Source organism: Schistocerca nitens, chromosome 3 (genome assembly GCF_023898315.1).
Source record: "Schistocerca nitens isolate TAMUIC-IGC-003100 chromosome 3, iqSchNite1.1, whole genome shotgun sequence".
NCBI lineage: Eukaryota > Metazoa > Arthropoda > Insecta > Orthoptera > Acrididae > Schistocerca > Schistocerca nitens.
Genome location: NC_064616.1, coordinates 735,635,116 through 735,649,765, shown reverse-complemented (window position 1 = coordinate 735,649,765; position 14,650 = coordinate 735,635,116). Strand labels below are relative to the sequence as shown.

At 43.6% G+C, this 14,650-nt stretch overlaps 1 protein-coding gene across 2 annotated transcripts in view; it reads right to left on the bottom strand.

The window, feature by feature from the left end:
• The window catches only part of LOC126249737 (L-threonine ammonia-lyase), a 224,424-nt gene extending 211,048 nt beyond the window's left edge, over window positions 1-13,376 (bottom strand). The window contains exon 1 of one of the 2 annotated variants that reach the window (XM_049951415.1): window positions 13,294-13,376. In XM_049951415.1, coding sequence (XP_049807372.1) covers window positions 13,294-13,338 — 45 coding nt within the window. In that variant the 5' untranslated portion in view covers window positions 13,339-13,376. The remainder of the gene's footprint in view (window positions 1-13,293) is intronic. The other variant, XM_049951416.1, reaches the window with a different exon arrangement.
• Between the last annotated feature and the right edge of the window lie 1,274 nt (window positions 13,377-14,650).

Here is a 14,650-nt window from a genome sequence, read left to right as displayed (position 1 = left end):
ATACGGGATAATATTCTGGAGTAGCTCATAAAAACCGAGCAAAATTTTTTAGAGTGCAAAAGGGTGCAATAAAATTCATTTGCAGTGTAAATTCAAGAACATCATGTACAAACCTGTTCACGGAACTGGGCATTCTCACCACTGCTTCTCAGTACACTTATTTCTGTGTGAAATTTGTTGCAAATATATGTCTCTGTTCCCAACCAATGGCTCAACATATATAGTATCAATACTAGGAATAAGAACAAATCACATAAAGATCTAAAATCATTTACCTTGGTCCAAAAAGGGGTCCAATATTCAGCAACACACAATTTCAATAAATTGCCAGCAATCTTTAAAAACTTGGTTTCAGATGAAGCACAGTTTAAACAGAGTTTGAAAAACTTTTTGGTAGGCAACTCCTTCTACTATAGATGAATATCTTTACAGCGACTGTTGGACCCGCATCAGTAAAAATGTCTGTTAGATTTCATTTCTGACAGCACTTGGCCACAATAGTAAATATTAGATATTTTGTGTATGGTAAATTTATTAAAAGTGCGTAACTATGTTTCATTCTGACAGTGTATTAATTCTGTAAATATTAGCAGTTCCAGTTTACTGTAATGTATTCACATATCTTGACAATCTCCTGATGAATAATCAGGAAAATGAGTATTAAACTCAATTGTTCTAAGTTATCTATGTTATACTTTCCGACATGTTCCACATCCACAAGAATCATCTCATTTTTGGTCCATGGAACAAAAACTGACTAATCTAATCTAATCTCATCTAATCTCTGGATGTGTCTGCGCCGTGCATGTCTCTGATTCAAATAATGACGCTTTAAGATGTCCAGTCTTTGTCAGCATACGAAGAACTGAGCTCTCTTTTTCATCAAACAAACTTCCACGCAATGTTGAAGGTTAAAACCACACATATCACCCATTCCGTTCATCTCCTGGGATCACAGGCGTCCGCAAAGGGGGTGGGTGGGGGGGGGGGGCGAGGGTCACAAGAGGGGGCACTTTCCCACAGAGCAAGAAGTGCTCGTCGTTTTTATAAGCCAACAAAAATCAGCACACTGATATCCCGCCAGTCGGGATTAAATTATTTCCACGTCAATACGAGTACGTCGTCGTAATTAGAGACGTGAACATAGCCTCGATGAGGAACAATCGCTCCGCAATAAATCTAGGAAGATTATTTAGCTGCAACAACTGGAGCGTTTTCCCAGTACAATACACACGTCACCTGGCGCACAGTAACGCTTATATATACACTCCTGGAAATTGAAATAAGAACACCGTGAATTCATTGTCCCAGGAAGGGGAAACTTTATTGACACATTCCTGGGGTCAGATACATCACATGACCACACTGACAGAACCACAGGCACATAGACACAGGCAACAGAGCATGCACAATGTCGGCACTAGTACAGTGTATATCCACCTTTCGCAGCAATGCAGGCTGCTATTCTCCCATGGAGACGATCGTAGAGATGCTGGATGTAGTCCTGTGGAACGGCTTGCCATGCCATTTCCACCTGGCGCCTCAGTTGGACCAGCGTTCGTGCTGGACGTGCAGACCGCGTGAGACGACGCTTCATCCAGTCCCAAACATGCTCAATGGGGGACAGATCCGGAGATCTTGCTGGCCAGGGTAGTTGACTTACACCTTCTAGAGCACGTTGGGTGGCACGGGATACATGCGGACGTGCATTGTCCTGTTGGAACAGCAAGTTCCCTTGCCGGTCTAGGAATGGTAGAACGATGGGTTCGATGACGGTTTGGATGTACCGTGCACTATTCAGTGTCCCCTCGACGATCACCAGTGGTGTACGGCCAGTGTAGGAGATCGCTCCCCACACCATGATGCCGGGTGTTGGCCCTGTGTGCCTCGGTCGTATGCAGTCCTGATTGTGGCGCTCACCTGCACGGCGCCAAACACGCATACGACCATCATTGGCACCAAGGCAGAAGCGACTCTCATCGCTGAAGACGACACGTCTCCATTCGTCCCTCCATTCACGCCTGTCGCGACACCACTGGAGGCGGGCTGCACGATGTTGGGGCGTGAGCGGAAGACGGTCTAACGGTGTGCGGGACCGTAGCCCAGCTTCATGGAGACGGTTGCGAATGGTCCTCGCCGATACCCCAGGAGCAACAGTGTCCCTAATTTGCTGGGAAGTGGCGGTGCGGTCCCCTACGGCACTGCGTAGGATCCTACGGTCTTGGCGTGCATCCGTGCGTCGCTGCGGTCCGGTCCCAGGTCGACGGGCACGTGCACCTTCCGCCGACCACTGGCGACAACATCGATGTACTGTGGAGACCTCACGCCCCACGTGTTGAGCAATTCGGCGGTACGTCCACCCAGCCTCCCGCATGCCCACTATACGCCCTCGCTCAAAGTCCGTCAACTGCACATACGGTTCACGTCCACGCTGTCGCGGCATGCTACCAGTGTTAAAGACTGCGATGGAGCTCCGTATGCCACGGCAAACTGGCTGACACTGACGGCGGCGGTGCACAAATGCTGCGCAGCTAGCGCCATTCGACGGCCAACACCGCGGTTCCTGGTGTGTCCGCTGTGCCGTGCGTGTGATCATTGCTTGTACAGCCCTCTCGCAGTGTCCGGAGCAAGTATGGTGGGTCTGACACACCGGTGTCAATGTGTTCTTTTTTCCATTTCCAGAAGTGTATATATATATATATATATATATATATATATATGTGTGTGTGTGTGTGTGTGTGTGTGTGTGTGAGCGCGAGCGCGCCCACGTGCGTGTGTGTGCATCTGTTCTATCGGTCATGTCCGACGTAACAAACACTTGATACAGCGGCCGTATACATCAAGTTTCGAAGGAAAGGCCGACGCCAGCCGCAATCGGGCATCGAAATAATTCTACGGCGAAAGCTGAAGATTTGTGCCGGGCCGGGACTCGAATTCAGATCTTCTGCTTAGCGCGAGGGCTTGCCTTACCCGCCTCAGCAACTAGGGGGCCGAACCGCACAATAACCCTGGGTTCCGTGTGGGGCGGCGGTGAGGTGAGGTGAGTGGACTGCTGTAGCCTATTGTAGGGTCGTGTACCACTGAGGGCTACGGTGGGGAGGGAGCCTCTCCTTCGTTTCGTGCCCCAGTTCCATACAGTACAATAGAATAAATCATTAACTCATCACATCCAATTTCAGAGGTAAGTAATGCTCACGACCGTCATAGAGCATATTTCAAGCAAAGCTGATTTGCATCCTCATTGTGGCGCTACTAGCGCCACTCTTAAAGCCTTCTTGGTGTTGCGGTTTTTTTTCTGTCAGTGTAGAGCGTGACGTTCTCATAGCGGATTTATGAGAAATCTGAAAACCTGTTCCTGTTGCAGACTCAGAAAAACATGGAAGACAGGGAATCACCGTGTTTTCCAGAAATCTAGATACTTCAGTTCTCCCAAAGAACCACGTGTTACACCCACGGCAACAAGTCAAAATTTATGGAGCTCCTATACTTCTCATTCGTTGACGTAACTCACGAGAAACAACAAATAAACGAACTAGAGGTGACAGTGGCTGCCTGGAAAGAAAAGGAAGTAAGATCAAGGTTTAAGACAAATTACTTAGAATGAATATTGATTGTCAGTTGCAATAGCATGAATACACACAGAAAGAGCAAACAGTATATCATCAGTTTGTTATGCCTTTAGTCACCCTAGTCAGTGGGTGTCAGGCAGTTTGTAGGATGGTTGCAACACCAGAAGAGTAGCGAAATCCAAGAAGACCTACAGAGGGCTGACGAATGGTACAGGGAATGGCACTTGCCCCATAAATGTAACGTGTTGCTCATAAAAAGAGGAATCTATCTGCCCCTGTTCGGATAAACTATTGAGCACAAATCATTGGAAACAATAACTACCATAAAATACCTAGCAATATGTATCCGGAGCGGCCTAAAGTGGTACGAACACATAAAACAAATAGCAGGAAAAGCGGATGCTACACTCAGATTCATTGGGAGGATCTTAAGGAAATGTAATTCATCCACGAAAGAAATGGCTGACAAAAAACTCATTCAATCGATTCTTGAGTATTGTTCATCACTATGGGTACTCTTGCCAAGGAGCATTGATAGAAGAAATGGACGAGATCTAACGAAGAGCGGTGCGTTTCGTCACGTGATCTCTCACTCAGTGCGAGAGCGTTAAGCTGTCTTCACACGAACCGTGCGTAGGAACGTCAACATTAGGAGTGCAGAATTTCTGGCGTCATAGCCTGGAAACAGCACATCGAAGAGTCTTTCAGAATGTGTAGACTGTAGAAAAATATCAAGCACAACAGAAATTCTGAACGTGCTTTTGAACGTAGACCAATGAGACGGAAGAACGCCAACACGCAGGCCATCTCTTTAGTACTGTTTTGGAGACGCCATATTGCCTTTCAGTGGAAGTCCATATTTGGTGGGTTTTATATTATAACCTACGTCCTATGAATATATACCACTTTAAAGCATCAGCAAATTAAGAATCTCTCGAAAACCCGTCGTTCTCTTGCACGTTTGTTGTAATAAAATGACGGGAAACATCATAGTGCTGGTTAAAGAATTTTCGAATTGTAATTAGCGTGTTACGAAAGAGTGCCATTTCAGGGCAAAGACACATTGAAGATCGATAAAAAATACGTTGTACTTGGTACGATCTGTTACAATTAAATTTCAGTTAATAACATATCTGCTATTAAAGCCTTCAGAAGACAGTAACATACAAGCGAAGGGCAGATATCACAGAAGTACAGCATACCATAAGGAGTAGAGACACCAAGCGATGTGTGGCCGTGTAGCTGGTTTGCGTCTCACTATAGCCCTTTTTCTTATCTTCTCGTCTCTAATACGTTCAGAGACTTTCTTCTTAAGTTAATAGAAGTATATTCTATAATATTGGATGTTGAGTAAATGTAAGTGTGCGCTCTCTCGGAAGTGTGTTTGTTCGATTAGTTTTATCTACGACAGAGCGTGTATTACTTTCAGCAAGATATTTTGTACTTTCTAGCTTAAACTCTCGTATTTCACATGTTCTATCAATAAAAACAGCGATTAAAAAAGAATCACCTTAGAGTTTTACTGAAAAGTGAGGATGGTGAAGGAATTTTTATCGTATGTAAGAAACTATTGTAATTTTGTTTCGCCCTATTTTTAATGTAACCTTATAAACTGATGTCCTTACTGACTGGAATTGTGACTTTATTTTTTGCCATATAACATGTTCTTGGATATTGAAGTTTTTGTTTGTGAATAATGCAGACTAAACAACATGACTAACCTACTGGCAAGGAACACTGTATAGGTTGTAACAGAGCTAACGCAGGAATTTTACGCGCGTCCATTTTGTAAACAAACTGTGATCGCGATCCAGAGAAAGCGACAACCACTGGAGCGCGCTGCGATCGTGTGTTCCACGTTGAGGCATACGTGCCGTATGCACAAGCCGGGTAGTTCCTGAGCGTTCAGAGCACGGTGGAATTCAAGTCAGCGAGTTGTGCACTTAATGCCATGGCACGTGTGACGGCGGCTTACACGAGGATGCTCAACACTGAACAAACTACAGGGGCAGATGCTGCAAGAGAAGCGCTTTACATCACTGATAAATTTACTGTTGAAACTCCGAGAGCCTAAGTCCCACGAAGAGTCCAGTAACAATGATTTCCTTCCTCATACGTCTCGCGCAATGACCACGACGAGAAAATGAACAGCTTTAGAGATCATACGGAGCTGTACCGACAATTATTCTTCTCGCACGCCATTCCTGAACGGAAAAGGGAAGGAGAAAAAATATAATGGTACCAGAAATACCCTCCACCAAACTCCGTAAGGTGGCTTGCGGAATATAGATATAGATGTAGATGTACTGCCTTCTAGTACAATTAATTCTAAGTCGTGAAGTTCCAATTTGGAGAAAAATTCAGAAAATTTGAACATAGTTCTCAGACTACAGGATAGGCCATAGAACCAAAATCGGTAACAGGGCTCATTGGAAAGATCTGCTCAGAACACCATATATTTTAATATCACCTCACGAGTACATTTACTAACAAGGGGACGTCACGACGTGCGGATCACGGATTTACATCAAATTTTGTACCTTTTTAACAGTCTATTAGGGCGACACAATGTGCAAGTACTAAGGCGTACTATTTGGACATTTTCGAGAAAATTGCAAGAGAAGTTCTACGCATAGAATGTGTACTGGTGCGATGTGATTAAGCACGAGGTGGCGGCGGTCATGCAGTTAGCATTCGAGCTCCGTAGTCGGTGGATCTCTGGATCGATACCACTCATATTTTATTTTTTTGTTTTTTAAATGCATCTTTTTCCAACGCTGGTCATATTATTTCATATGTAAGACATCTGGAAGGTAATATGATAAAATATACGTCTATTTGCATGAACTTTTATTGAATGCCGGCCGGAGTGGCCGAGCGGTTCTAGGCGCTACAGTCTGGAACCGCGCGACCGCTACGGCCGTAGGTTCGAACCCTATCTGGGGCATGGATGTGCGTGATGTCCTTAGGTTAGTTAGGTTTAAGTAGTTCTAAGTTCTAGGGGACTGATGACCTATACCTATTCAAAAAAGCAGACAAAAATTCACGTGACGTCTTCCTGAGAGACAATCTCCACCCATTCCAAATTAATAATATAAGTGCAGACCAGATGTCTCTTAAATTCAAAGGAGTAGTATTTGCAGCAATTGAGAGATTTATACCAAATAAATTAACAAACGACGGAGCTGATCCTCCTAGGTACACAAAATGGGTTAGAACACTGTTGAAGAAACAACGAAACGAACATGCCAAACTTAAACAGACGCAAAATCCCCAAGATTGGCGATCTTTTACAGAAGCTCGAAATTTAGCGCGAACTTCAATGCGAGATACGTATAACAGTTTCCACAACGAAACTTTCTCTCGAAATCTGACAGAAAATCCAAAGAGATTCTGGTCGTATGCGAGGTATATTAGCGGCAAGAAACAGTCAATGCCTTCTCTGCGCGATAGCAATGGAGATACTATCGAAGACAGTGCCGCCAAAGCAGAGTTACTAAACACAGCCTTCCTAAATGCCTTCATAAAAGAAAACGAAGTAAATATTCCAGAACTGCAATCGAGAACAGCTGCCAACATGAGTAACGTAGAAGTAAATATCTTCTGAGTAGTGAAGCAACATAAATCACTTAACAAAAGCAAGTCTTCTGGTCCAGACTGTATACCGATTAGGTTCCTTTCGGAGTATGCTGATGCATTAGCTTCATGCTTAACAATCATATACAACAGTACGCTCGACGAAAGATCCGTACCCAAAGACTGGAAAGTTGCACAGGTCACACCAATAGTCAAGAAAGGTAGTAGAAGTAATCCACTAAATTACAGGCCCATATCGTTAACGTCGATATGCAGCAGGATTTTGGAACATATATTGTGTTCTAACACTATGAATTACCTCGAAGAAAACGGTCTATTGACACACAGTCAACATGGGTTTAGAAAACATCGTTCCTGTGAAACGCAACTAGCTCTTTATTCACATGAAGTGCTGAGTACTATTGACAAGGGATTTCAGATCGAATCCGTATTTCTGGATTTCCGGAAGGCTTTTCATACGGTACCACACAAGCGGCTCGTAGTGAAACCGCGTGCTTATGGGATATCGTCTCAGTTATGTGACTGGATTTGTGATTTCCTGTCAGAGAGTTCACAGTTCGTAGTAATTGACGGAAAGTCATCGAGTAAAACAGAAGTGATTTCTGTCGTTCCCCAAGGTAACGTTATAGACCCTTTGCTGTTCCTTATCTATATAAACGATTTGGGAGACAATCTGAGCAGCCGTCTTCGGTTGTTTGCAGATGACGCTGTCGTTTATCGATTACTAAAGTCATCAGAAGATCAAAACAAACTGAAAACGTTTTAGAAAAGATATCTGAATGGAATTCTTTTAGAATGCTGCTGCGCGGTGTGGGATCCTGAACAGGTAGGACTGACGGAGTACATCGAAAAAGTTCAATGAAAGGTAGCACGTTTTGTATTGTCACGAAACATGGGAGCGAGTGTCACAGAAATGATACAGGATTTGGGCTGGACATCATTAAAAGAAAAGCGTTTTCCGTTGCTACGGAATCTTCTCACAAAATTCCAATCACCATCTTTCTCCTCCGAATGCGAAAATATTTTGTTGACACCGACTTACATAGGGAGAAACGATCACCACGATAAAATAAGGGAAATCAGAGCTCGTACGGAAAGATATAGGTGTTCATTCTTTCCGCGCGTTATACGAGATTATAATAATAGAGAAATGTGAAGGTGGTTCGCCGGCCGGAGTGGCCGAGCGGTTCTAGGCGCTACAGTCTGGAACCGCACCACCGATCCGGTCGCAGGTTCGAATCCTGCCTCGGGCATGGATGTGTGTGCTGTCCTTAGGTTAGTTAGGTTTAAGTAGTTCTAAGTTCTAGGAGACTGATGATCTCAGAAGTTAAGTCCCATAGTGCTCAGAGCCATTTGAACCATTTTTTTAAGGTGGTTGGATGAAGCCTCTGCCAGGCACTTAAAGGTGATTTGCAGAGTATCCGTGCAGATGTAGATGTAGATTACAAATATGGAGAAGTAAACGATGATACGAATAAATTGTTCCATGAACACGTATGCCTATCGGGACTTGCGAAATCCCGTCAACCTGTAATGGGGCCAGGTGCCCGGAACTGCTATGCACCTGGACTCGTCGACCTGTAAACACAGAGACAGGCCTCATTCGGCAGTTAACTTGCGTAGCGGTGAGGCCTTGCTAATGTAACAAGAATGAATAGTGTACGTGCGAATTTTTGGAAAATCAGAATCACTGAGAATAGTATAAAAGTTCATGAAAATATACGTGTTTTTTCGTTACATTACCTTTCAAATGTCATATTTGTGAAACAATATGAGCAGTATTGAAAAATATGTACATTTAAGAAAAAACACAAAATGAACGGGACTCAATCTTGCCATCCACCTAGAAGGGGGTTTGAATGCTGAACACATTTATGACGCCAGCTTGTGCTCAGAGACGCAACGCACCGCACAAATTCGACGTGAAAACTGTCTCTTGCGATTTTCTCGAAATTGCCTAAGTAGTACGCCTCACTACTGGCACGTTATATTGTCCTAATGGACTGCTAAAGCTGTCCAAAAATTGAAGTAAATCTGTGATTCGAACGTCGTAAGTTATGCATATAAAAATATTTAATAATTAATGCAAAAATAGGTCTACATCTGACCATGGAATAAGATCTAGACTGAACTTATATTTAATTATCTAAGGGGCTTACTGAAACAAATCTATTTTTTAAAATAAAAAAAAACATTTAAAAAGTATGTGTTAAGTAATACTGCGTACACAGTGAAGGATTACTTAAATAAATAATAGGAGTTTGGTAAAAAATATAACACACCTATATAACAGTCAACCACCTCTGCCCTTTCAATTTTCACTTGTTTCTTTTTCGGGAAAACCTCATACAGCGCCCTCCAGTGCATAATGCTAATATCTAATCCCCCTCTTGAGTTCAACATCTCACCCATTAAGGAGCGATGCTAGCTCAGTTTCTTAGGCAAGAAAAAGGAAAGTTGGGGTACACAGAATGGAAACAAAACTTCATCTTCGTTGACCGGATGTCACTGATAATGTGCGCAATGTGTGCGACGACTGGTGACGAGAAATGAATGAAACGTATAGCACTAGCCGTTTTTTACATTAAGAAATAACTTATTTGCAATACTGTATAAATAAAGCACTATTGTATACTATAGATAAATTTATCGATGTTGTGCTATTTCTAACGGTTGGCTTTGTGTTCGCGAGGGTGGGTGCTCAAGTCTCTATCCGACCATCCTTGTCAGCTAGACAGCTAAGTTTTTAATACAGCGATATGTCAACCTTCTTTCTAAAAGTGTTCCTCGGATGAATAAAAGTACTACTACTGCTACTAAAAATCTCGTCAACGACAAGGTCATTGCAGACAGCTGTGACTATCTAACTCTACCAAAGCATGATACACTGAATCCAGATTTTCTACACTATAAAATATAAAATAAAATAAAATGTGCGTGGTTTTGTAGGACAGATACTGCCTTCCTGGCTACTAAACTACAACGGGAGGCAAAACAAACGACAGCTGTTGTGTTGGCGTTTACAGTTATAAACACGATTAACAGGTCAGGTTCACTATTAGAACTTGCGAACACTTTGAATGAACCGACGCCGACGGCCGTGCAGAGGTTGCTACACGCTTTCCCGCCACATCACCAAAACTGAGCATCTCCACACATGGCCAGCACTTGGATGGGTGACCAGTCGGGCACGCCGCGTGATGTTGACTATTTTCCCTTTACCTTTACGGCAGACAGGACCGAAAGGGTGGTGGCATAAGGTCCCTGATCATCAATCCTTGCGCCAGTATCTTAAGTTAAATTCCAAACCTCTTCGCAGTGTCTCGTGAAGTGAGGACGTGCGACAGTGTCGATGGTAATCCGTCGTCGGAGGGGGACGTCAAGCTCGGAGGGAACTTTGGTGCTCTTCGTGAGAAGCAGGCTATGTGCCGGCACCGAATTTCTTCCTCCCCCTTGTCTGACCATCAAGAACAGTACGCTACACACCCATACCCTTACAATTAGCTACTCTCAACAGGTACACTTTTTTACACAGTTCTCATACCTTGCGAAGGAAAGGTACTTGCAGGCGTGGAGGATAGGAAAAACCTTTGAAGTTAGGCAGGTGAACATGCCCTTCGGGTTATCCCAGCCATTCATGCCATCAGCCTTTACTTTTTTTTATGCACTTTCTGCACCGATACGCGAAGCTTCCTTCCTTTAGTTACTGACGTTTCCAGATAGGTACAGCACATCTCTGACAAGCTGTTCACAATGAATTAGTTTGGTGAGAATGCGTGTTGTAGGTTTCGAGCAGCTTTAAAATCAAATTGCAAGCTAACAGCTGATGATAAAAGACTTACCCAACAAAACTGATAACAGCATTATAAGATAACATTACTTTTCAAAATCTGTTTAACCAGATAAAATATTTTGTTTTTTGTGACTTTTCGTGATTTCCCGACGGATCTGTTGCAAATACGCTTCTCGGGTTTGCCGCTGGATCGTATTGTGTATGTCCGCAGCTCGTGGTCGTGCGGTAGCGTTCTCACTTCCCACGCCCGGGTTCCCGGGTTCGATTCCCGGCGGGGTCAGGGATTTTCTCTGCCTCGTGATGACTGGGTGTTGTGTGATGTCCTTAGGTTAGTTAGGTTTAAGTAGTTCTAAGTTCTAGGGGACTGATGACCATAGATGTTAAGTCCCATAGTGCTCAGAGCCATCGTATTGTGTAAATCGCACAATATTTCTTCGATGCAACTGCTCGTCATCATCAGGTGGTGGTAGCTGCTGCTGTCACTGCTGCAAGGCAGATAATCGTAAAAAAAATCGACTAGTTCACATAGTACAATGAGTTAAACAGGTGAATTTCGTAGCATATCTCGCGTGAATTAATTCCCATTCATGGCAAATATCTCACACAGCGATATAATTTTTCCCTAAGGCTGGTTTACACCGCAAGTAGTATAATGTAAAAGTGCATCCGTGACAACTGCGAAAAAAATGCAGTTTGTCGCAACTGACCTACATGATAAAAGATTACTGTAAAAGTATCCTGCAATGTATTTATTAAATAAAAAATTACACATCGAGTTGATATTTGCATTCACTATTTTTTGTCAAGATCTGATAAAAAAACATTACGACATCAACAACAATAGAAACGACAGACATATTTTGTGAAAGGTTCTGTCTGCAGTTTTGTCACATCCGGACTGAAGTATCTAAAACTTGAAAAACACTACGCAGACCTTAATTCACTGAATTCGCATTCAGGAGAGAGGAGATTCAAATCCCCATCTACACATACACATTAAGGTCTCCCGTGTTTATTCTAGATACCCCAAAGAGAATGTAGGATGGTTCATTGGCAAGGCCACCACGGGCATCGCGCCCCATCCCTATCTAAGTTGGGCTCGTATTTCGTCTCTAGCGAGGTCCGCGGGACATTAAACCTGAATCTTCGTTCCATTTATTGAAACGTGTAAAGGTATTGCTCCGAATTTGTCGATTTTACGTGTAAGTGCTATACTAAGGGAGATTTAGATGATTTGTCAGCAGATTACGAAATGCTGGGAAACTCATTTTTGTATGTCTGCATCCTACGGTGAAGTGCGCGATTTGGGCTGTAGATACCGCAGGTAGAAGAGGTCTATGTCGTCGAAGAATGGATTATTAACACCGAAGATCAGATGTTGTGTATAGAGCTCTCTTTATGAGGCACAATCGCTTTTCTGTGATTTCCAAAAGCACTTTTCTTCCCGTTCTTCTCAATCAATAGCTTCCATCAAGACAATCAAAGCAAATAATACGACATTATAATTTTGTAAATTAGTCACAGTGCAACTCAAAATGAATACAGCGGGTACAAACGGATATAACTATTTAATGTTCAGCGATGCATCGATAAGAATTGTAGAAAATGTAAAGGAATGGTCTTTTTTCTCTTTTTTTTAATAGGTGTTCTACATGACTCCCCTTGGTCACACGGACATCATCTAAGTGGTAATCCATTTCACGTCACACACTCATTTTTTACGTTATCTATATTTTTATCAATGCATCGGCGTGCATTAAGTAATTATAGCCCTCTGTGATCTCTATAATCATTTTCCGTTTCTAATCACCACGCTGTCAGCTGGACTTTAAACTCTTGTCTTCCTTCCATCCTAAATTTAGTTTGAATTATCCCGAACAAAACGATTTGTCATGATCTGTAGTAAGCAGAAATTTGCAGCACATTCTAGGTCAGTGTTTTGAAAGTTTTGAGCTTATTAGAGCAGGGTGTCTGGATAACAACATAAATATTAAATACGGTTATTAATACTACACATAGTTTTAAATAGTTGCACACTTTGATTCCAGAGTAAGAGATACATTTTGAATTGCAACTATTTTTGTATGAAAGACCCCAGAAATTCGTACTTGCGAAATCAGACTTTGCTGCTAATTAATTTGTTGACCTGTATTGAGTACCCGACGGCAACTATATCTCATTGTACGTAGGCATTTGTCAGATAATTCTGCGCGATGCGCGCCGAATTTCTTTTCTCTGTTAAAGCACGATAATAATTTCTTGTGGTTCAACGGCTTGGTGCGAGTCTCTCAACTGCACGCAGAACCGCTAACAGTACAGACTGCAAGCACTTACGTTGTCTGGCGCGGCGGCTGCAGCGGCGTGCTCTTCGGTTGCCATGTTGGTGGACACTACTAGGTAACTGGCGAGCTCCACGGCCACAGGCGGAATGCGGCCTTCTCCCGCCACCGGAGCACTTATACCGTCGTTCGCAGCTTCCGCGCATGCGTGTGCGCGTAAAAATCAAGGCGCCAGTCTCTCGTACGGCACCAGCTAGAAAAAAAAAAAGCTACGTCAGCGTCCGTTTATACTATTAGCGTGTTAGCCTTCCTGATTTCTCGCTTATGGGCACAAATACCGCTACTCTTTATGTCCGACAAACTTCGAACATGGAAGAAACACATGGTGTCCATAAAATCCCGCACCCATTTCAATACATTATAATCTGGAAACTATTAGAGACAGAGCATCGCGATTTGTTGTCAAAAATTTAGTTTCTATCTGGTACGCAAGAATTTCAGTGCATGTGCCACTCGTCGCCCGTAGAACAACAAAGCGATATTCGAGTTGCGCGCCGGCCAGAGTGGCCGAGCGGTTCTAGGCGCTACAGTCTGGAACCGCGCGACCGCTACAGTCGCAGGTTCGAATTCTGCCTCGGGCATGGATGTGTGTGATGTCCTTAGGTTAGTTAGGTTTAAGTAGTTCTAAGTTCTAGGGGACTGATGACCTTAGAAGTTAACTCCCATAGTGCTCAGAGCCATTTCGAGTTGCGCCCATGTACGGTGCAGCATTGCAGCACCAATCGTTCTGATTGCTTCACTGATTCGTGCATGAAGCGAATGGTAGCAATGACAATGACTAGTGCTGTGTACACGTGACCCTTGACGTAACCCTACAAAAAGAAATAAAATGGTGTATCATCGGGAGAGCGCGGGGGCCGTGAAACGCATCACGACCCGTCCACCTCTCAGGAAATATGCCATTCAGCACATCCGCACGTTCAAACTTCGATGTTGGGGTGCACCATCATGTTGGAATATGACAGACGACTGCAGCTCTTCGATATGTGGTAGCAGGAACTGTTAGAGGGTGTCCAGGTAAACATTTCCCGCCCGAGTGTTCCCTGCGAATAAAAGTGGTCCCGTCACTCTTTCACGCATTAGTCGAGGCCAAAAATTAAGCTTCGGGCTATCACGGATGCGTGTGTGGGTTCTGCGAGTTGTTGGAGCACAAAATCCTTATTTTGTGGCAATTCACGTGGCCAGAGATGTGGAACGTTGGTTCATCTGAAAACAGACACTTCTTACGCGAATGTATACCGCAGCCCCCCATGAACCATGGACCTTGCCGTTGGTGGGGAGGCTTGCGTGCTTCAGCGATACAGATGGCCGTACCGTAGGTGCAACCACAACGGAGGGGTAACTGTTGAGAG